The sequence below is a fragment of the Malaclemys terrapin genome, chromosome 7 (genome assembly GCF_027887155.1).
Source record: "Malaclemys terrapin pileata isolate rMalTer1 chromosome 7, rMalTer1.hap1, whole genome shotgun sequence".
NCBI lineage: Eukaryota > Metazoa > Chordata > Testudines > Emydidae > Malaclemys > Malaclemys terrapin.
The window spans coordinates 32,863,693-32,886,191 of record NC_071511.1 but is presented as its reverse complement, the minus strand read 5'-3'; the positions used below and the strand labels follow the sequence as shown (position 1 = coordinate 32,886,191).

Sequence of the window (22,499 nt, the reverse complement as noted above, 5' to 3'; positions counted from 1 at the left end):
ACGGGAAACTGCTGCTACAGTGGTGCATGCAAGTGATTGGGCTGTGCCCATGCATCCAGAGACTGTCAAGAGCCAACAGCCGCAGCCATGCAACCATAGATACTGGAACTAGAGGGGTCCTGCCACACCCCCTGGCTTGAAGTGGTTTCCGTCATATACAGAGTTTACAGTTTGGTTCAATGGCTCTCAGCACCCCACTATACAGATTGTTCCAGCGCCCCTGCCTGCAACGGGCTCCTGGAGCTGCACTAGCACGTTCAGGGCACAGCTGTAGCAGCACATGCAATTCGGATTGCACGACTGCATCCACCATCGCCTGCAACAGTACAAGCAGCTGCACAACTGGTAGCTGCAACAGCACAGCTGCAGCCGGCCAGTCATGCAATGGCAACTGTGCACTGTGCTCACCCCACTGTGTCCTGGTGCAGCTGCAGCAACACACACACACTGCTGCAGCGGCAATCACATTTGCAGGCTGGTAGACAAAACTATTCCCACACCAATATCAGGGCACATGCATGTGTTCACACACACAATGGAATGTGCCCAAATGCACAGTGTCTCACTCTTACACATGCACACAATTGAGCATATGAAAATGCACAGTCGCTCACACATACACAGCTCAACACGCACAAATGCACAATGCAAGTAATGTGCACCTACATGAGGCACACAGCAGACAGCACAGCACACACAAGAGCCGGCCAGTCCCCGGGGGAGGGCTGTTGTGCGTGTGTGTAAGATATCTCCTGCAGACACTCACCTCATGCTTTATCTGAATTGCCGCACACTTGAAAACTCCCTCCCATCTGTCTCCTCCGTGCTGGGGATGGGGCGATATGGCTGGGGGAGCTGGAGTGCTGGCAGGGAGACACACGGCTCTGGGATTGCTAGCTGCTGTGATTGAAATTCTGCAATGCCAAGGAGGTGTGTAAAGAAGGAGCATGGAGCACATAACTGCACAGCATCACACACAACACATCACAAACACATGACACACTCACACCCTCCACACAACCCCCTCCGTCCTACACAAATACACTCACCACATTGTATGCACATACGTCCCCCCAACAACTCAATCCGCGTACACGCTCAGTGCATCTTGTACAAATACACACTCACTCGGGCTCCCAATAGTGTGTACAAACCACACGCCCCGGTGACACATACAAACTGCACAGCCTAAAGCACAGAAAACGGTTGCGTGCAGAAAACAAGCCTGCAGCCCCCGAACCACGCCCGCGCCCCACACGCTGTCTAGCCTAGGGATGTCCATATATGCACAGCTTCACCATCAACCAAAACAGCCCTGTGAAAGAGACTCGTTGTTGTGTGTGCAAATAGAACAATGGCACAAGAATACAGGAAACCATAGCGCGCACACAGCTGCAGTGCCACTGTATGCAGCTGTTTACCAACGGGGAGCAGGGCAGGAGCGCTGGCTGTGCGGGCAGCTCCCGGTGCTCTAGCCTTGGCTTCTCCTCGCAGGGGGCGCTGTAGGGAGTAGGGCAGGAACGCTGGCTGTGCAGGCAGCTCCCGGCTGCTCTAGCCTTGGCTTCTCCTCGCAGGGGGCGCTGTAGGGAGTAGGGCAGGAACGCTGGCTGTAGGAGAAAGCCGATTTTGCTTGTGGAAGTGGGGTTATTTCCATCCTGTGTTGTTAATTTTGAGGAGGTTAATGGAGGGTTATGGGCATGTGAGGCAGGAATCTCTGTGGCACGGGGGGAGGGGGACACATGGTGCTTAGAGGCACCGCCCCTCGGTATTCTTCTCTCGTGGTGGTGGTCACTAAGCAATGTTGAGGAGACGATAATATCCCTGGATCAGGCCGCGGGCTGGTTGCCATGCCGACTGGACTCCAGGATGCTGGCACGCTGGGTCCCTGGGGAGATGGGAGGAGCCGGGGATTAATTGTCCTGGTCTCTCATGTCGAGGAGCTAATGTCTTAAGCAGTCTGTGTGCCAAGGGGGGCAAGGATGATGTGCCACAATGTGACTGGGGGTGTGAATCCTGCCACTAGCACCCCGGGGCACGGATCCTGCCGGGATGGGAATCCTGCCACTAACGCCCCGGGATGTGGGGTTTTGTGTGTCTAACCAGCTCATGGGTCCAGTGTGGAGGGGGTTGGGGTGTGTCTCATCTTTCTAGCTGGCTCTGGCGGTGCCGTGTGTGTGTGTGTGTGTGTGTGTGTGTGTGGAGTCATCTCTCTAGGTCTTTGTGTGTCTACTACAAAGTTGCACTGAAGGCAAAGGTTGGCAGACTAAAGTTAGTGCTTAGGGTTGTGGGGGCTTAACTCTGGCCCACATGATCTGACTCCCTTCCAGTCTGGGGGGGAGATGCGTCCCTGCCCCCAGCTGAGACCACCTGATTTTTAGGCCAGTGTGGCTGGAGGGACAGATTTTGGAAGGGGGAGGTGCCACAAGGGTGAAGGCAGCAGTCCGGGGAGGCTGATCACAGCCGCCATGACCCCTGCACTCTGCCTGCGGGGGAGTTGATGCCAATGCGGTGTTAGCTGGGCACCATGCGGCTCCTGGCAGCGAGCGATTGCTGTGGGACTCGGAGTAGGGAGTGGGAAATGCTGGGTGGCAGCGAAGTGTGTGCTCGCTGGGCCGGGGGCAGTGTAGGCACAGCATTCACGCCCATACACCTTCCCCGTTGGCCAGCCAGTGCGTGCTGCATGCTAAAGACCCGTCCAACTGCAGTGTCAGAGGGGACATCAGTGGGGATGAGAGTGCCAACTCTGTGTGTGTGTGTGTGTGAATGCATGCACCAATGAAAGGGCAGGTGTGCGTGAAGCATATTTGAGTGTGCGTGCACACGAGGGAGAAAGTTGTGCACAAGTGCATTAGTGTGCACACAAATGAAAGTGAGCACACGAGCGTGTGTGTGTGCATACAAGGGAGTTTGGGCATGCATGTGTGCAGAGTGTTTGGATGAATGTGAATGTGCACGAGTGTGCAAAGAAACAGGTATGTGACACTGTAAATGAAAAGGCATGTTCATATGAGTGTGTGAAATCCAGCCCTGGCCCCAGTGCGGTCAGTGGGTGACTCCGGATTGACCCCGGGGACCGGAGAGCAGAGTCCGGCCCTGGCCCCAGTGCGGGTAGGGGGTGACGTTGACTTTTCTTTCTGTTGTTAAGGGGCTCTTGTTTTCTCTTAGGGTTTTCTCTCCCAACAATAACCCCCCCACACCCCTAATGAGCGGTGATAACTTTATCACCGGGAGCGCGTCTCCCAGCAGTAAAGCGCTGTCTATACTGGCGCTTTTCAGCGCTAAAACTTTTGTCGCTCAGGGGTTGTTTTTTCACATCCCTGAATGACTAAAGTTTTAGCACTGAAAGTGGCAGTGTAGACACGGCTGTAAAGGCGCAGGGGTGGCCAGAAGACTGTCATGGCAGGGGGTGGGAGCTTTAGGGGAATCTTCTAAAGCAACTAGACACTCAAATTGAGCCCTGATGGGTGTAGGGGGATGGGCGGTGCCAGCCGGCAGGGCCCTGAGGCGTTGTGTAGGGCCCAGATGGCTGGCATGCCCATGGGCATGATGCATTGTGTCTGCCGTTCCAGATGGACCTGAGAGTGTTTGTAGCAGCCCTGAGTGTTGCTGGGATGGGGGGCAGTCTAGAGGGCCACCCTCTCACCCCTCCTCCTCTCAACAGCTGTGTCAGGCTCCATCACTCTGTTATTGGGGTGACCTGCCAGTCCCAGAATGGGGGTGGTCACACTCCTTTGTCCCCCTCTGAGTGAATGCAACAACTTATTCTATTGCAGAGACCCTGCAGTTTGAAGTGGGAGCAGTGCAGGATTCCAGGCTCCTGTACCCCACCTGAGAGGTGGCTGCATGTCAGTGCTGGGCAAGGGATCCCTATATAAACTGCCCCTTCATCTCACCCCAGAGGTGGAGGCATCTCCCAGTGGGGGGCGCTGTAGGGAGCAGGGCAGGAGCACTTGCTGTTGGGGGAGCTCCTGTCTGCTCCAGCCTTGGCCTCTCCCAGCGAGGGATGCTATGTGGAACAGAACTGGAGTCCCAACCTAGGGTGTTTGACCCAGAGGCTGGGTTCACACCTTGTTTCTGTCCCTAGTCGCTGGAGCCCCATTGGGGTGGAACTTGCAGGCACAGAGCCAGGAGATGGATGGGGGAGAGGGCAGGGTGGTATCTTCCACACTTCCAGTTTGGGGTAAGAGCTCTCCACGTGGAGAAGGTGCTCTGGGTTCTGAAGCCATGTTGGGAGCCAGCCTGCTCCATCCCAGCTCCCCTTCAGCCCTCAGATCCCACAGCCCCTCGTCAATTCCAATAAGAGAAGACACAGGAAAAAAAACCTGCTGATGGCCAGAGGGGTTAAAGGAGGGAATTAATTTCATCCTTGTGCCTCCCCAGAAACAGCTGCCACATCAGCTCGGGGAGATGGTGTTCCCCTCCCATGTATACCCCTTCTCCTCGAACCCTGGGCCCAGGAAGGAGTTGGGAATGACAGGCGAGAGAGAGAATCCCATCCTGGGTCGCTGGTTACATGCCAGCCCTGGTTGGAAATATAGCTAATGGATTTCTTGCCCAGTCACAGAGATGCAGCCAGCTCTAGGGTGAGATGCGGGGACTGTTTATACAGGGATCCCTCACCTAGCACTGTGCGCTTTATTAACCACACAAGGACACCATGACCGGAAGCAGGGCATGAAGGAGAATCCCAAAGCCGACTTCAGGGGCAGAGGTTGGTGGGGAATGGTCCGAGCTGGAATTTGTCTGGGACAGAGTGAGGATTTCAAGGTGCCCTGACTATATGTGAGGGGCAGGGATGAGGGGAGTATGGTGGGTTCTGGGTGGTAGATGGGAACCGCAGTTGCTGCCGCTTTGCCTTGGGATGTTCCAGGGCTGGCCGGAGGAGGCAGGGATGTGGGGAGAGCATAATGGGAGCGGGGGAGAGTGTTTGTTTTCCTGCTGCAGGCACTGGGAAAGGAAAGAAAATAGCAAATTTGTTCCATTTAAAATGTTCTGCTCTCCACGCCTGCCTCGAGGTGCGAACGTTTCCCCAGGACTGGAGTCGATTTTCATTCTCTCTGCACAGGCACAAACATATTTGTACGATAAAAATGTCAGGTCAGAGTGGGGGAAATATTCTGGGTTTACTGCAGCCTTGCCTGCCTGCGGGAAGGCCATTCCAAGCTCACAGCCAGCCACAGGGGCACATCTGGTCCTGGGAGAAATCAGGATGAGTTGTCCCAATAGTTTGTGGGGCTCATTATTGTGATAGCAACTACAGGAGCCCATTGTGCTGGGCACCACACAGGCCCCTGTTGGGCCGGGGACTGCACAGACATACAGTGAGAGACAACCCCTGCCCTCAAGGGGAAACTGAGGCACCAAGAGGGGAATGAACTCTCCCAAGGTCCCAGTCTCCTCTTCCCTAAACCACAAATCTCCACTGCCTTCCCAGAGCGGGGACTAGAGGCCAGGAGTCCTGGCTCCCAGGCCAGATCTCTGCCCACTGCACTGTGCTGCCTCTTAGCTTTAAGCTCAGAGCTATTGGCATGTTTCTGCTAAAGTTCCATGTTTGCACTGCAGTAAGTTGCTGTGTGTGTGTGTTTGTTTGGCTTCTATGCAATGTACTGTGTGCCCCCTGGTGCGTGCTCCCTGCTGCACCCAAGCTCTGAGTGCTGTCAGGACCTGTCGGATGGGGCAGCACTGCCTGGCCTGGCACCCTGCTTTGTCCAGGAAACAGAGAGCCGAGCGTGGGAGAGGAGCCGGCAGGCTGTGCTGCAGAAATGCACGTGCAGCCAGCTAGTGCTGCACAGGACTGGGAGCTTGGGAGGGATGTGTGTGTGTGTGTGTGGTCTGGATGTGTGCAGGGTATGTGTGCTCTGTGTGGGTCTGTGCTTAGTGTGTGTGCAGTGTGGGTATGTATGAATGTGTATGTGCTGTGGGTGGGTGTGCTTAGTGTGTGTGTGTAGCATGCACACGTGTCTGAGTGTGAGTGCATGAGTGTATTGTATGCTGTGTGTCAGTACATGTCTGTGGTAAGTGTGTGTCCTGTGTTTATGTGTGAGTCTGTGCTTAATGTGTGTGCAGTATGTTCAGGTGCGAGTGCATGTGTATCTGTAGTGAGTGTGCACATGGGATGTGTTTCTGTGCATGTGGGGGTGTCTCTGTGCACACTCATCTGTTTGGGGAGGTACCTCTGGTGCTGAGTGTGACAGGATCGTAGGCCCTCCCAGCCGTGCTTACAAAGGGGATGAGTGTGGGGCCCGGCCCATCTCCAGGCAGAGGTCCCAGTGCGGCAGGATGGGCGCCATGCCCTCATTGCAGTGCTGAGTGACAGCCCTTCCCCTTGCATCTATCCCCCACAGAGCTCTGCACCCCAGCCCATGTGCCTCTAGCAAGGGATGGGAGCCAGGACTCCTGGGTTCTATTCCAGCTGTGGGAGAGGCATGGGATGTGTCCCATAGCTCCTCACACTCTCAGACAAGGAGAGCTCCCACATGACTTGCATCTTAAGAAGCCAGTGACCCCCTGAACCCTACTCCCCCTCCCGCCCCCTGCCCCCATGTCCTATCGATCGTAGCCTGGCTATCGATCCTGCTGCCCCGAGGCTGGGAGCTCATGCTGGAGAAAAATAGTGACAATTAAAATCTCTAATGATAATGCAGAGCCAGCACCCCCTCCATTTATCCCCATACAGAGCCTTCATCTTCCTACAGGGAATCGACTGCAGGGGGCAATCCTGCTCCCTGGGGGGGGAATAGAATGTAGGAGCGACCCTGCCCCCCTCTGGGTTGTAGGGTGCGACCCTGGGAAGAGGCTGTAGGGTGAGACCCTGCCCCTGGGGTGGGGGAAAATAAGCTGTAGGCCACCGTCCGGGGAATAGACTGCAATTCCACCCCAGTTAACAATGCACAGAGTTTTTCGCCTGTAGGTCACCAGGTCAAATCCAACCCCAGCTGGCCCTTCCCTCTCTGCCTGAGATGAGTTTGCTGGCTCTCCGGTGGGCTCAGACAAAGCAAGGGAGACCAAGATGCCCTCTTCCCCAGTGTGGGGGCACACTGGGGGAAGTGTGTGCTGGGGGAGGGGTCACTCCCTGCTTCTGTCTCTGCTCTGGGAACACTGGGAAAATTCTGGCTGCCACTAATTAAGATCCACGCCCCATCCCAGTGCCTGTGCTCTGGGTGAGATGGGTGGACAAGGAGAGATGGGGCTGGGCTAACTGGGGTGTGGGATCCTGGTGGGACAAGGTGCAGGGACAAGCTGGTGCTGGGAGAGGCGTGGAGAGGTTGTGACTGGGGGTTTTAACTGGGGCAGGCTGTCTGGGAGGTGTGTGTGTGGCTGGGGCAGGCTGTCGGGGTGGTGAGGTGGCTAGGGCAGTCTGTCGGGGTGGGGGCAGTTGTGGCTGGGGCAGGGTCTCCGGGGTGGGTGGGTGGCTGGGGCAGGCTGTCGGGGGGGGAGGGCAGTTGTGGCTGGGGGGGTGGAGGAGGGGAGTTGTGTCTAGGGTGACCAGATGTCCCGATTTTATAGAGACAGTCCTGATTTTGGGGTCTTTTTCTTATATTGGCTCCTATTACCCCTCATCCCTGTCTCGATTTTTCACATTTGCTGTCTGGTCACCCTAGTTGTGTCTGGGGCAGGCTGTCGGGGGAGGAGGAGAGGGGAGTTGTGGCCAGGGCTGCTGGGAATGGGCTGAGTGCAGGATGCTAACATGACCATGTGACTTGCTTGTGGCTCTGGATGGAGGGAGCTGTGCCAGGCCAGGCCAGGCCAGACCAAAAGGATGGGGATGGGGAACTCAGCACAGGGGGGCTGGGGCTCTCATAGCTCAGCCCCCCCCCTTCCACCTCCCAAGTGCTTTTGCCATGTCATCGTCCAGTTGGGAAGTGGAGACCGCAGACTCTCCCGCCCCTGGGGTATTAGAATATAGGATGCAAGGGGGGGAGGGGAGAGAGTACAGGCGGGACAGCATCTCGCCACCTTTAGGCCCTAGTGGGAATCACTCTGGCTGCCTGGCTTGCCAGGTGGGTTTAAACTTTATGGGAAAGGAGCGATCGGACAGATAATCGGGGCTGGAGGCAGAGCAGGGAGTTATGGGAAAGGCTAAAGCTGTGGGGGTCACTGAGCCAAGGGAAACACCGTGTGGGATAAAACCTAATAATCCCTCTCGATACACTCCTGTCTGCCCTGCTCTGCCTCTCCCCCAAACGCACCCCCATCTAGCTGTTTGAATGGGGAAACTGAGGCACAGAGCGGGGTAAGTGACTTCTTCAAGATCACATAGTGAGTGAATGGCCAACCTGGGGATAGAACCCTGGAGTCTTGACTCCCAGCTCCCCTGCTCTAACCCACTAGACCCCACTCTTAACTTGATTCTTAGCAGAAGAGTGATTGTTTCAGATGTTGTATCAACCTATTAGCTCAGAGTCTCTGCACATGCGGGCAGGTGTTACTGTGTCCCTTGCACTTGGGCAGCTCTCCCTTCTCGCAGCAATTGGCTCAGGCTCTCTGCACACTCAGGCAGGTGTTGCTGCATTGGTCAGTTACTCTTGTTTCTGTGGTTATTGCAGTGACCGCAAAGACTAGAAACATTCTGTTAACGCAGGTTCTGGCTCTGGGGCAGTGGATCTGGGGTCCTGGGGCTCTGGGGAGTGGTTCTGGGGTCGTGTAACTGGCAGGATAGGGGGGAGGAAGTGGCAGTGCTGAAAGAGGTGGGCATGGGGGATGTTCTTAGCTTTGGCTGACTTCTTTGGAAAGCAGCCTTGCCAGCAGCTGCACACTTCAGCTCAGAGCAGGGCATGGCCCTGGGCAGAGACCATGACCTCCAAGGTTCTTAATGCCAGTGGGTGGGTGCTGTGCTAATGGGGACGGGGTATGGTGGGGATTGGCAGGCTCTGATGGCTGTTGTCAAATGCAGGCTCCCTTGACTGGTTGGGGGATGCTCCAGTAGGAGGCGCTGTGCTGCCTGGGCTAACAGGGACTCTTGTCTCAGTGTAAGTTCCCTGCTGAGGTTCCCCTGACGCATCCCCGCACAGTGTGTGTGAGCCTGCACGGCCGCCTGCTGCGGGGGGAGGCAGGAGCATGTGAACACTCAAGCCCTCGCTCTGTGCTGGGAGGCTGCCTTGGCATGCTCCCTGCCCCCACCCTGCCCCTTGCGTCTCCAGAGGGCCCCTTCTGCAGCTTGGGAGACAAACCCCTTTTGGCCTGCAGCCCAGCTCAGCACAGGGACCCACCATGTACAATGCAGTGCGATGGCTGCTGTCTGACAGGCCTCTGCCCGACCCCCTCCCTTCTCCCCTATTGCCTCCTGCGGCCACAGCCAGAACCCCCTCTCCTCCCCCCATGCCCTGCATGGCCTGACCAGAACCATCTCCTCTCCTCTCCTCTCCTCTCCTCTCCCCCCATACCCTGCCCTGTGGCCGCAGCCAGAACCCTCCCCCATACCCTGCCCTGTGGCCCCAGCCAGAACCCTCTCCCCTCCCCCATACCCTGCCCTGTGGCTCCAGACAGAACCCTCTCCCCTCCACATCCCTCCCCCCCACATCCCTGCAGCCAGTGTGCCCTCCCCCATACATGCCTTTATCTCTGAATGCATGCATCCACTCTCCTGTACACATTTATCTATTCATCCATCCCTTCAAGTCTTGTCTCTTTCTTTCCCTTCCTATTTGATTCCCCCTTTTCCCCCCTTCTGTGTTGTCCCTTGGGGTCACCCTTTCTAAGCTCTTCTCTCCCAATCACTCCTCTCCCTCGTACTCCAGGTCTGGCTCGGAGCCTCCCATGGGCGGCTGTTCCATATGGGGTGTGAGCAGATGGGACTAAGGGGGATGGATCCAGTCCAAGGTCATGGAGCTTCACCAGAGAGAAGTGCTTACGGAGGGGCCGAGAGGTGGGCAGGGGGATTGGGTGGGAGCCAGGCAGTGTGCCCCTGGGGTTAGCAAGGAATTAATTGCTCCCCCAGCTTGGCCCTGCTGAGGTGATTTATATCCTGCCAACACAGAGCCCTGAAGAAGCAATTTAGGAGCCTGGCTGCTGTGAGGGAGGCCAAGGGGTCGAGTTGATTGGCTACTTAGCACTCCCTGTGCGGTGTGGGAGCAGGCTGGGACAGCCATGCCCCCCAGAGGGTGCTGTGCTGCAGGGAGCAGGCAGGAGCCGAGTAGGGGGCGCTCTCCCCTCTCAGGCCATGCTGACCCCAGTGCCCCAGCATGATGCTAGGGGCGCTGTGCTGCGGTAAGCTCTGGTTTTCCAATGCGACATAGAGCCAATGTGAACCCTTGTGTTCATTAAATCCTCAGGCACTGAACCTGGTGTCTTGGCAAAATCCCAGATGGGTGAGTCCATTCTGTCTTGCCGCAAAAACTGTTGTTTGAATTTGATACGGGATTTTCCTTCACTATGTGTCCACAGAAGTCAGGCTGTGTTGCTGTGTGGGAGTTAAACAGTGCAGCATCCCACTCCAGAAGTGGCTGCATCTCAGTGCCAGGCGAGAGATCCCTGTGTGAACAGCCCCCACTTCCCATCCAAAAATGTCTCCCTCCCAAGGTTACTGCTCTTCTGAATACACATCTCTCAAAGTCACCCTCCTCAGCTGTCAGATGGGCACATGAAGGTCTCACCCTAGTTCCTGTGGACACCGGTACCAGGAGCCTGCTGGCAGGCTGAGGTGGATCTGTGGCTGGTTTTTAACCCCTTCTTGGAGTGAAAGAATAATTTGTTTCATTTAGATTTTATAATCTTTGCCATAAAGAGAGGGAGAAAACGGAAAAGTCAGGCCGACAGTGCAGAGTCCAGGTGCTGTTAGGAACAGAGTTATAGAGGTGCTGTGTGTGACATAGGTCTAGTGGGTCAGGGGAGTGTGTGTGCTTGGGGGACATGCTGTGGTGGTGTTAGACTGATCTGAGATGCACCTTCTTCTGGGGTGATGCAGTTGCAAGCAGAGGGAGAGTTTGCTTTGGGCCTAGGGCTGTGTCTGAAGTGCAGAGGAGAGGGGTAGGGAGGCCGTGTGGCCTAGTGGGCACTGGTCTGGGACTCCACTGACCTGGGTTCCATTCCTAGTGCAGCCACTGGCTGCTGGATGACCTTGGGCAGATCACATCTCTGCTCTGTGCCTCAATTTACCCCTCTGTAAAGTGGGGTTAATAATGCTGACCTGCTCTGTAAAGTACTTTGAAATCTACTGACGAAAATCCCTAGATCAGAGCTACGTATTATTATTGTTTTACACTGAGGCTACATCTACACTACAGGGGGGAGTCGATTTAAGATACGCAAATTCAGCTACGTGAATAGCGTAGCTGAATTCGACATATCGCAGCCGACTTACCCCGCTGTGAGGACCGCGGCAAAATCGACCTCCGCGGCTTCCTGTCGACGGAGACAAGGCACTGGAGTTTTCATCATCAGGGTCAATCCTGGTGTGCTGCAGTGTGTGGAGTGTGGGGTCACTCTCCTCTGGCAGTCAGTGCTGACCCCAGTGCGGCAGCAGGGGACATTGTGTTGCAGTCTGTGGAGTGGGAGGCTCACTGGGGGGTGCTGTCCCTGGGTCAACCAGTGACACTGATGTAAAAATGCCCCGTGGTTTTGCCCAAGACTCTCTAAGTGGAGTCGCTCCTAAGTGCGACGTAACTCCTGGCGAGCCAGGTGTTGGTGCTTGGGCTGAGCTGCCTGTCTGTGGGCTGATTTCATGGCGCAAAAAGCCGGCTCTTCAGGAAATTGTGTTTTCCCGAGCGGGGGATTGTTAGGGAACCAGCCCCCCTGGCCTCCCCCAGTCCCTGTGTCCTGACGGGCTCTGATCGCTGCCACGAACGGCTGGCGCTGACACTAACACGATGATTGCGGGGGCCGGGCACAGGCGAGACAGGCAAATTTGTTTCCTCAGCATCACCAGATGGCAAGTTAATTGTCAGGTGCCAGCAGCGGAGAGGCACTCCCCTCACCAGCGGCGCTGGGCCGGAGGGTGGGGGTGTCCCTGCTGCCAGGGCAATAGCTGCTCAGGGAATGGGAGATGGGGAGTGAGAGCACACTCAGACAGACAGACAGACAGACACATGCACACGTACAGTGACACCACTGCTTGAATTACAGACTCTAGGCCCCCTTACTACCTTTAGGGGCTACCTCGCTTCTACCTGAGGGTCCCTGTACCTGTTTAAATTCAAGCAGGCCCCTTGACAGGCAGGGCCCCCCTCTTTTCTTCCCCATGCTTTGAGCACTGAGAGACGTGCACAGACACACACAAAATGCTTTAGCGTAGAGCAGCCTAGGGGCTAGCAAGGGGGCCAGGCCTCCTGGGTTCTGTACCAGGCTCTGGGATGGGAGTGGGGGTCTAGCACGCGGGGGACTGAGAGCCAGGACTCTTGGGTTCCATCCTTAGCTCTGGCAGGGGAGTGAGGGCTGCTGGATTACAGCAGGGGCAGGCTGGGAGTCTATTTTCAGCTATGCCACTGACTTGAGTGAGTCACTTTTCTTCCCTCATTGCCTCAGTTTCCCCACCCACCCTTTGTCTAGACTGTGAGCTCTTTGTGATACGGATTGTCTCTCTCTGTAGGTCTGTGCAGTGCTCAGCAAAAAGGGGCCCCCAATTTCGGTTGGGGGATCTGTGCGGCACCTGGCATGATGGGGCCCCGATTACAGTTGAGTCCTCTGGGCTCTTCAAATGAATAATAACGTAGACACAAAATTATGATGATATTTACACACCCCTCGTGCACCTGCCCTCTTCTCGCACGCTCTCATCGCACCTCGTGCACACACACTCTTCATGCATCTGCCCCCTTCTTGCACGCTCTCATTCTGTCCCATGCACACACACTCCTCGTGCATCTGCCCCCTTCTCGTACTCTCTGATCCCGCCTTATGCACACACACTCTGTGAGCTCCTGCCCCCTTTTTACATGTTCTCTAAACCTTGAGTGCACACACCCTCTGTGCACCTGCCCCTCACTCTGTGCCACTTTCTCTCTGTGCAGGGAAGGAGGAATACGTGGCGACCTTCAAGGGCAACGAGTTCTTCTGCTACGACCTGTCCCACAACCCGATCCAGAGCAGCACTGATGAGATCACACTGTCCTTCCGCACCCTGCAACGCAATGGCCTCATGCTGCACACGGGGAAGTCGGCCGACTACGTCAACCTGTCGCTCAAGAGCGGGGCCGTGTGGCTAGTCATCAACCTGGGGTCGGGCGCCTTCGAGGCGCTGGTGGAGCCCGTCAATGGCAAGTTCAATGACAACAACTGGCATGACATCCGGGTGACCCGGAACCTGCGCCAGGTATGCACCAGCGCCAGCTGGGACCCGCGTGGCTGGTTGGGATGGGGGGGCTTGCACTAGTGATCCTCCCTGGGCAGCGTTGTCTATGGTGTGCTCCTGCTGGCATTGCTGGGGGGATGTGCCCCAGTGATGTTCCCACCAGGGCAGCATTGTCTGTGGAGCGCCTCCACCCCATGGCATTGCTGGGGGGACATGCCCCCAGTGATGCCCCCCCCAGGGCAGCATTGTCTGTGGTGTCCCCCTGCCCCATGGCACTGCTGGAGGGACATGCCCCAGTGATGTCCCGTCCCCCCCAGGGCAGCATTGTCTGTGGTGCGCCCCCACCCCATGGCATTGCTGGGGGGACATGCCCCAATGATGCCCTCTCTGGACAGCATTGCTGGGATGGGAATTGCCAGCCAGCCAGAATGCCCTCCCCCAAATATTTCATGGTGCCAAGGGTGGGTGCGGGTGGATGGGCCATGGTGCCAGTGGGCAGGGGGTAAATGGGCTGGGAGCTGGGCTTGGTTCTTGTTTACTTCTTTGGTCCCCGGCAGTCCAGATGCCAGCAAGAGGATGTGTCGAAACAAATTCACCTAGGGTCCCCTCAGCCCCCTAAATTTCTCCCCATCCCTTCTCCAAAAGAGGAGCATTGCCTCCTAAAGTATACCCCCCACCCAGAGACGAGCTAGCGTGGAGAGGGCCACAATGAGCTAGTGACACCTCCACAAGGTGCCTTAAATTCCATGCACTGAGCTCAGGGCACTGCCCCATTGCCCCCTGGGGGTCCTGAGCCTCCCCCAATGAAGACAAGGGGCTGGGTGTTGCAGTTAGCCACCACAGCTAATAGGAAGACTGTTCTGTGGCTGATTTGGGGAATGGGACATGGGGTCTTTCCCCTCTAGGTGGTTTTGGCTCCAATCCAGCCCCAGGGAGGGGCTGGCTTGGGAGGGAGGACTGGGAATGGTATATGGACCTCCCCCAGAGCTGGGGAAAGAACCCAGGAGTCCTGATTCCAAGTTACCCCGCTCTAATCCAGTAGACATCACTCCCCTCCGGGAGCCAGGCAGAGAGCCCAGGAGTCCTGACTCCCAGCCCAGGCAGAGCTGGGATATGGGCTGCGCTCTACTGATGGATCCCTCTATGCCGGGCTGGCCAGGTGTGTCCTGGGTGTGGGTACTGTTCCCCCCACCCATGGGTCAGATCCCCCCTTTGTGGCTGGTGCGGGTGAGAGGAATTGTTGCCTGTGGGCATTGTGGCCCATGCACTCTGCATAAATCCACCCGTTGCACTGATCAGAACTGGCAGCTCCCAGTGTCTTTGGATATCTGGACCTGCATGATGCTGCAGCGCAGGAGCCAAGGTAAAATGGATGGGCGCCCTCCCACCCCCTGCCTCTCAGGGCTCGGCATGCCCCCGCCCCAGCCACTCATCCCGCTGCTAAACACCCACTAATCTCCCAGCAGTCTCATGGAAGGGTTCCATCCCAGCTCTGGGAGGGGGCTGGGGTCTAGTGGTTAGAATGGAGGGGGACAGGGGCTGGGAGCCAGGACCCTGGGGGATTTGGGGAATGGACAGAGCATTGCGTTGCGTTGGGTGGTTATGCACCACGATATCCCCTGGCTTAGACACCCCACTCCTCTCCATGGTGTCTGGACTGCAGGACCCCTTCCACCCCACGGGACAGAGACCACTGGGTCTGACCGACCAACTGGCTAGGCTGTTCTTATTTCTTTGTGACTGTTTGGGGGGAGCCTCATTCTTAGGCACTGTCTGGTGACTCATAGGGAGTTCCGGGGGCAGGGACAGGCTGCATTGAGGCCTGGGGGATTGGGGGTGAGGATGAAGTGGAGGAGGTTGGGGGGTGGAGGGAGTTGCAGGAGGGATTGGGTAGGCAAAGAGGGAGGGCTTTGGGCAGTGGGAGGAGGAGCTGGGGTGGAGTGGAAGCTCAGGGAAGTAGAGGAGTTGAGGTGTGGGTTGTAGGTGTGTATTGGGCAGGTAGGGAGAGTTGGTGTGAGGGGAGGTGTGTGGGGTTGGTATGTACTGGGGGGAGGTGGGGGAGGTTGGGTGGGGATGAGGGGGAGGTTGGGTGGGGGGAGGGGAGGTGTGTGTGGGGAAGCTAGAGGAGATTGGGTGCGGGTGAGGGGGAGGTGTGGGGCTGCTGTGTATGGGGGGATGTTGGGGAGGTAGAGGAGGTTGGGTTCAGGTGAGTGGGTGTGTGTGGGGCCGGTATGTACTGGGGGGAGGTGGGAGAGGTTGGATGGGGGTGAGCGGGAGGTGTGGGGCAGGTGTGTACTGGGGGGAGGTTGGGTGGGGGCGTGGGGGAGGTGTGTGGGGTTTGTGTATACTGAGGTGGTGGAGGAAGTAGAGGAGGTTGGATGTGGGTGAGGGGGAGGTGGGTGTGGCTGGTATGTACTGGGGGAGGTGGGGGAGGTATAAGAGGTTGGGTGGGGGTGTAGCAGACATGGGGAAGATGGTGAGGGTGTAGAAGAGGTTGGGTGGGAGTCCAGGGAGTGGGTGCATGGGGTGCATCTGACTCACCCCTCCCCCTCCCTGCCTGCAGACTGAGGCTCCCCCTCCATACTGGCTTCTCCTTCTAACCTGGTTTCTGATTCTTTCCCTTTTTTGGACTAAAGTTAATTAAGAAAAATAATTAACAAAAAGCAGGACAAATTTTTAACAGTCTCAGGAACTGGAGTGGGGGAGCTGGTTCCTCTCCCCCCCAACTTGCCCCCAGCACTCCCCCAATAATACACTCCTCCTCACACAACATACAAGATAAAATCTGGACTCCCCTGGCTGGGGATACAGCCCACTCCCCCACTCTCTGCTGACCCCAGAGCCAGCCACTTAGGATCTACTAATCCTGCTAACACAGGCCTTGCTTTTCCTCCTTCCCCCTCCCCACCCTTCACCCCCCAAACCCCCCACCTCGTTAGAAATTACGTTGACAACTTTTTTGTGTGTGTGTTACTAACACGCTTCTTGAAAGACTCCAGCTCTCAACCAGAGACGCCAGAACTAACCCTCCTTGTCTCATCCAATGGAATGTCGGTCATTTCTTTTCAAGTCTTTAATTTAAATAGTCTCTTTTCCTTTCTTTTATTCTTACTAACCGAGATCTCTCTCTCTATAATACTTTATGGTTGGGAGGGGGAGGAGTTTGGTCGGGGGATGGGGGAGAGCGGGATGTGCAAGGGGAAGGTGGGTGGAGTCTTTTTAAAAACAAACAACCTGATCGCCCTTCTTGCGATGGGAAAATTGATTTTTTCCCTCTTTTATCTCCCTTGATTTTCATGGTTGGTCATTTTTTTCCTTTTCTTTTCTGTTTTTTTTATTATTCCCCCTTTCCCTCATTTATTTTATTTTTTTAATACATATAGCACGCAGGAATTGGACACGCTATGGTAAACAAACTGCATTACCTGGTAGATATCACTCTAATTGTCTAATCGTTTGGTTTGCCGTGGGTTTTATCTTTTCCCTTCCCTCCTTTTGGTTTTTACTTAATTAATTGGGCTTTTAATTATCATTATTTTAATTTCTTAATTTTTTCTTTAAGTACTACACAAGAAAGTGAAATATAATTTTCAAAACTTAAAGGTTGAAATAAACTACCCAAACACACACAAAATTAACAACTAAATAATCAAACTGTGATAAGTCTAAAATCAAGAACTGGAAACAAACTGGTCAGCCACTCTGGAGTCAGTGCAGAATCAACCCTGCTGCCAGAGCAGAGTTGGCATAAAATGAAAAGAATCAAATACTCACCGTACAATCAAACTTAGGTTGGTGTAGATTGAAAACCAACCAATCGACCAAACCAAGGTTGGTATAAAGTTGACATGAACCACAAATCAATGTCAGTATAAAATTGACGATATCCAATACCCCGGGTTGGTATAAGATTAAAACCAACCTACCAAATGTGGTATTAAAAAAAATCCATTGTTTTTGAACCGCTCAAGCTTGTAATTAAATTTTTTTTAACCAAAAACATTTTTTAAAAGTCTTTTTCTTTCTTTTCCAAAAGCAACATTTTTAAATTTGTTTATATTTTTATTTATTTTGGGGGGGAATTTTTTTTTTCTTTTCTAAAAGCAAAATTTTTTTAACTTTATTGGATTTTTTTTCCAAAAATAAATGAAAAAAAAATTAAAAATATATTATTTCTTTATTTTTATTCTTGGTTTTACATTTTTTATTCCTTTTACCTCCCCCTCCCCCTCAAAAACAACAACAACAACAAAAAATCCATGGAAAACACCATCCCATGAAGCAACTTCTGTGCGCGTCACATCTGCTCCATGGCGGCGAACCCGCCAGGGATTGTGGGAAATGGGCTAATGGCAGCCAGTGGGGTCAGGACCAGAGGTTGATTGGGGGGTGGGAGCAAGGGGGCAATGAAAGATGGACCATTAATTTGGATGTTTTGGGGGTGCAAGCCACATTTCCCCCTCACCTTGCCCTTCTGCACTATGCATCTGGGGTAGTTCCATGGGGTTATCCGCTCACACCTTCTACAAAGCTGAGTCTCTCCATCACTCTCAGTGGGCTTTGGACCAGGCCTATAAGAGATGTCCCCCCAGCCCCATTGGGAATCCCACCCCAAGGGTGTGGCTGGCTGCAGGCTGGCCTGTTAACCCCACTGGATGTCCTGGCTGTCATCCCGACTCCCGCCACGGGTGGTGCCACTGGCCCTCCATATCGCATGGCATGCTGGGACTGACTGGGGCATGCTGCTCTTGTGTCCGGTTTTTATTTTGAGAGCGACTCTCTGGGGCTGAACTAACACTGTGTCTGACATCATCCTTCCCACCCTCCTCCCTTCCCCTTCCCTGCTGTCCCCCACCCCACTCCTCCCACAGCTCTGACTGACTGCCAGGGCCTTTCTAACAGGAGCACCGTAGTCTGGGCCAGTTCAGGAAGGATGTGGGGCCAGGGACCATAGCTCCAGCCTGTGTGTGATTAGGGAGTGTGCAGGGGGGTGGGGGGAGTGAGCACATGGGGCATGTGCATTGGGGGTGCTGTGGAGTCTGTAGGGCGTGTGCACTGGAGGGCTGTGAGCCTGTAGAATATGTACACTGGGACAGGGGATAGTAAGCCACTGAATAAAACAGTAACACGTGTACGATGGAAGCCAGGCATTCAGTTGCCAAACGAGGAGGTACTGCTGCATCCCCAGCACCCCTTGTTCCAGTGCCCTGCCCGGGGGGAGAGGGGTGCATTGGCAGGATGAGCTTGTAGGGAATGTGGAAGGAGGCATATGAGTGTGAAGGGTGTGTGCATGGGGGTGCAAGTGTGCAATGATGTGAGCCGGGGTGAAGGAGTGTAGGGCATGTGCATGGAGGCATATGAGTGTGTAGGGTGAGTGCATGGAGGGGTATGTGTGTGAGGGTTTGTAGGAAACATGAAGTGAGGGTATGAGTATGTGAATGTATAGATCTGTGCAGCTCTGCCATGCTCTGCCCCAGAGGTGGCTGCATGCAGTATCTCTGGGTTCTCAGTGTTAAGATCCCAGGCGACGCCATGGAGTGTGTGTGCGGGCATGTGGGGAGGTTCACAATTGACACTGGTCTGTGAGTATTACACATCCCTCCCCACTGGTCTGGGGGACTGAGACAGCTACCATGGTGCATGATTCCCTGGGATGGTGCCAGCTACCTATAACCAGCCCATTCCCCTCTATCAGTGCAAGGGTAGCTCTCCCTTCTGATCTCACCAGCCTGGAGAGTTTCCTAGGACTCCATGTGTGAGCAGCAGCCTGCAACAGTCCTTGCGATATGAGTATCTTGGGGTGGGGAGGGAGCCTGCGAGTTGGGAGACACAACCCCTCCCCATGCATAAGTGGGTGAGGGATGATGGTGATCCACTAGTGTGATGTGTGTGAATGAAACACATCACATTGCTGTCAGTGCACGGTGATGAGTGTGATTGTTCAGCAGACTTGTGGCCTCTTGTGCTTGTGCACACACAGGGGGACAGTTTCATGGTCCTCTTGGGGTGGGTGATGGTGCAATGGATGTGTTGCCCCTGCTTGGGCATGTGTGTGCAAGCTGATTGTGGACTTAGGCATGATCGTGTACTGACATTGCCCCTGAGCGTGCAACACTGATTGTGGAATATAACACACAGTTCCTTTAGTATGTATACATGTGTGTGCAACCAACACTCTTCCGCTCTGTGTGTTTGTGCAACTCACACATTGCTGCTGAGTGTGTGTGTTTCTGTGCATAGGTGTGCAATTGCACAATGAAAACCTTGCTCCTTTACACTTTTTTGTGATTGTGCAATATACACACTCCCCCTTGGTGTGCAGGTGTGCAGCAGCGACATCCGACTCCCTTGAATATGCATTTTGCCCATTACTGAAAAGCCAGCACCTAAAATCTATGCCCAGAGTTTTAGGATTCAGATAGGCAATGTGATGGGAGGAAGGGGGAAAGCGCACTGGTGTGTATGGTGGGGGGGTAATAGCTTTGGGGGGGGGTGTAGGTGGAATAGCTCTGGTGCGTGTATGCAGGTGTGGGGTAATAGCTTTGGTGCCTCTGTGTGTGTGTGTGTGCACGCGTGCATGCACAGGTGGAATAGCTTAGGTGTGTGTATGCAGGTGTGTGCGGTAATAGCTCTGGTGCCTGTGTGTGTCTGTGCAGGTGGAATAGCTTTGGTGCATGTGTGTGTGGAGGGGGAGCATGCTGGTGTGGGGGGGAATACTATGGGGTGTATGTGTGTATGTGTGGAGTAGATCTGGTGTGTGTGTGGGACAATAGCTCTAGACACGTACACGTGTGTGTGGGGCTATAACTCTCGGGGCAATAGCTCAGGTGTGTGTGTTGGGCAATAGCTGTGGTGCGTGTATGTGGGGGTGAATAGCTCTGATGCATGGGGGGGGGGCTGGGAATAGCTCTGATATGTATGTGGAGAGGGCAATCACTCTGATGTGGGTGGGGGGTGGGAATAGCTCTGTGTCAGGGACTGGGAGTCAGAGCCAGAGTCAGGATCAGGGCTGGAGCAGACTGGAGCTGGACAGGAACTAGGCAGGAGTAGGTCTGGAGCAAGGGTGGAATGAGGCCGGAGCATGGCTGGAGTAAAGCTGGGAACAATTCATGCACCTGCTGCTGCTGAGATTAAATGAAGACCTCTTGGCTCTTTTCCAGCCAATCAGGTGGGCCGGCCAGTCAGGCCCAGCTGGGCTCATTAACCTGCCTGAAAGCTGAACCGGCCAGCCCTCAGGCTTAGCCGAGGGAACGTAAGCCCACAGTTCCTGACATATCGACCCCTTTCAAGGGTGCCTTCTAGGGGCCCTCAGCCTGTGCTACTTGGGATGGGCCTGATGAAAGTCCTGTAGTAACCGTGGTGCATGAACTTTCTCTGCCGGTTCCCATGACTGGTCATTAGGACCATAGCCCTCCCATTTCATTAAGTAATGAAGCTTGCCCTATACTTGCTTGGAGTCAATAATTTGTTGGACAAGGTATTTTTCTTGTCCAGGGACTGCAATGGGTAGCAATGACAGATTGTATTGACCTGGGAAGGGGTCCACAAGAGGGAGCTATGGAACACCGGATGGGTCTTCATTGACTCTAGTAATAGAAACATGAATATCTCTGGGTTGATCTGCTTGAGAATCTTGAATGGGGCTAGCTATTGATGATAGCTGAGTTGATCTGAGATTTCAAGTTGATAGCCAGACTTTGTCCCCAGCGCTAAAGTGAGGTGTGGCATGGTAGCCCTGATCAGCATAACACTTGTAGGTTTCCTTGGAGGCTTCCAGATGTTCTGTAAGTTCTTGTTGCATGTGATTCAGATACGTGACCGGTCCGCCGCTGCAGGAACTGGGGAGTTTGTGGGCAATGGTGGGTGAAAGCAGAGATAAAAGCCGTAATTTTTGTGGAATGAGCTCTATTGGGTGGAGGCATGGATTGAATTGTTGTAGGTGAACTTGACTTATGACAGGAGGGAGACCCAATTATCCTGGTGATAATTTAAGAACCACTGGAGGTATTGCTCTATGATCTGGTTTATCTGTTCTGTCTGTCCATTGGCCTGAGGTAAAGAGCTCTATATGCAGGAGTTTTAAAAGCCTGTGCCAGAAATGGGAATTAGATTGTGGGTCTCTGTCTGACACAGTGCCAGTCAGCAGTCCCTGGAGCCGGAAGACATGCTTTAGAAAGAGGCGGGCTGTTTGCAGGGTTGTAGGGAATGTGTGAGAAGGGACAAAGTGGGCCATTTTAGTTAAGAAGTCAACTGCACCTAGCACCACTGAACAACCATGGGAGCAAGGTAATTCTACAATGAAGGCCAGGGACTTGGTGGACCAGGACTATGATGGGGTGGGCAAGGCCTGGAGGAGACCAAGTTGTAGGAATTAACATATTTCATGGTATACTAGTCCATACCAATGCATACATGGCCACCATGAAGTTCCATGAAACTAAGTTTCTTCTTTTAGTTCCACCAAAGGGACCAGCGAGCGGTGAGTCATGACATGATTTCAGAACTTCGAGCATAGGCTGACCACCTGGGACATAAATGCATAGTTCCATAGATAGATCATCAGGTGATATAATACACCTGAGGAACTTGATCGTACTGTGATCAAATTCACATTTCTCCAATTTAACAATGAGATAATTCTGGCAAAACCTTTCCAAAACTCAAAATACATATTGGTCATGAAGAGCTTGATCCTCAGAAAAAAACAAGAATATTGTTTAGGTAGAGAGCGATGAATTGATCTAACAGGTCTCTGAAAGTGTCATGGATAAAGTGTTGGAGCACTGCACAGCCTGAAGGCCATTAGTAAGTATTCCAAATGCCCCTATCAGGTATGGAAGGCAGTCTTCCACTCATCCCTTTCCCAGATACAGATCAGGAGGGTTAATCCCTTTTCCAGATATTTTTGTAGATACTCTTGGAGCATCCACAACTCAGGAACTGAGAGGGAGTAAATATATCCAAAAGGGATGTCGGCCCCTGGCTGGAGGCCAATGGGACAGTCATAGTGACTGTGAGGCAGGAAGATATCAGCCTTCCTCTTGTCGAAGAATTCTGCAAGGTCACAGTATTTCATCAGTATTGTCAAGGCAGGTGTTGACTGAGAATCTATTGGACTCAGCCTTTCTGTCCCAGGGTAACCAAAAGGTCAGGGTTTCCTTGGGGTTATACTAAAAATTAGCCTCCAACTTGAGACCCGGTTCAGGGTGACAAGACTATTGACAGTAGAACAAGAGGAAACGAATCATTCCTGCCCTCCAGAGGATGTGTGGAT

General features: G+C 54.0%; 1 protein-coding gene across 24 annotated transcripts in view; it reads left to right on the top strand.

Annotated features, from left to right (window-relative positions):
- The window catches only part of NRXN2 (neurexin 2), a 297,135-nt gene that overhangs the window by 98,490 nt on the left and 176,146 nt on the right, over positions 1-22,499 (top strand). For 13 of the 24 annotated variants that reach the window (XM_054035003.1, XM_054035004.1, XM_054035015.1 and 10 more), the window contains 2 exons: positions 12,945-13,246; positions 16,609-16,653. In XM_054035003.1, coding sequence (XP_053890978.1) covers positions 12,945-13,246; positions 16,609-16,653 — 347 coding nt within the window. The remainder of the gene's footprint in view (positions 1-12,944; positions 13,247-16,608; positions 16,654-22,499) is intronic. The other 11 variants (XM_054035017.1, XM_054035030.1, XM_054035012.1 and 8 more) reach the window with 2 other exon arrangements.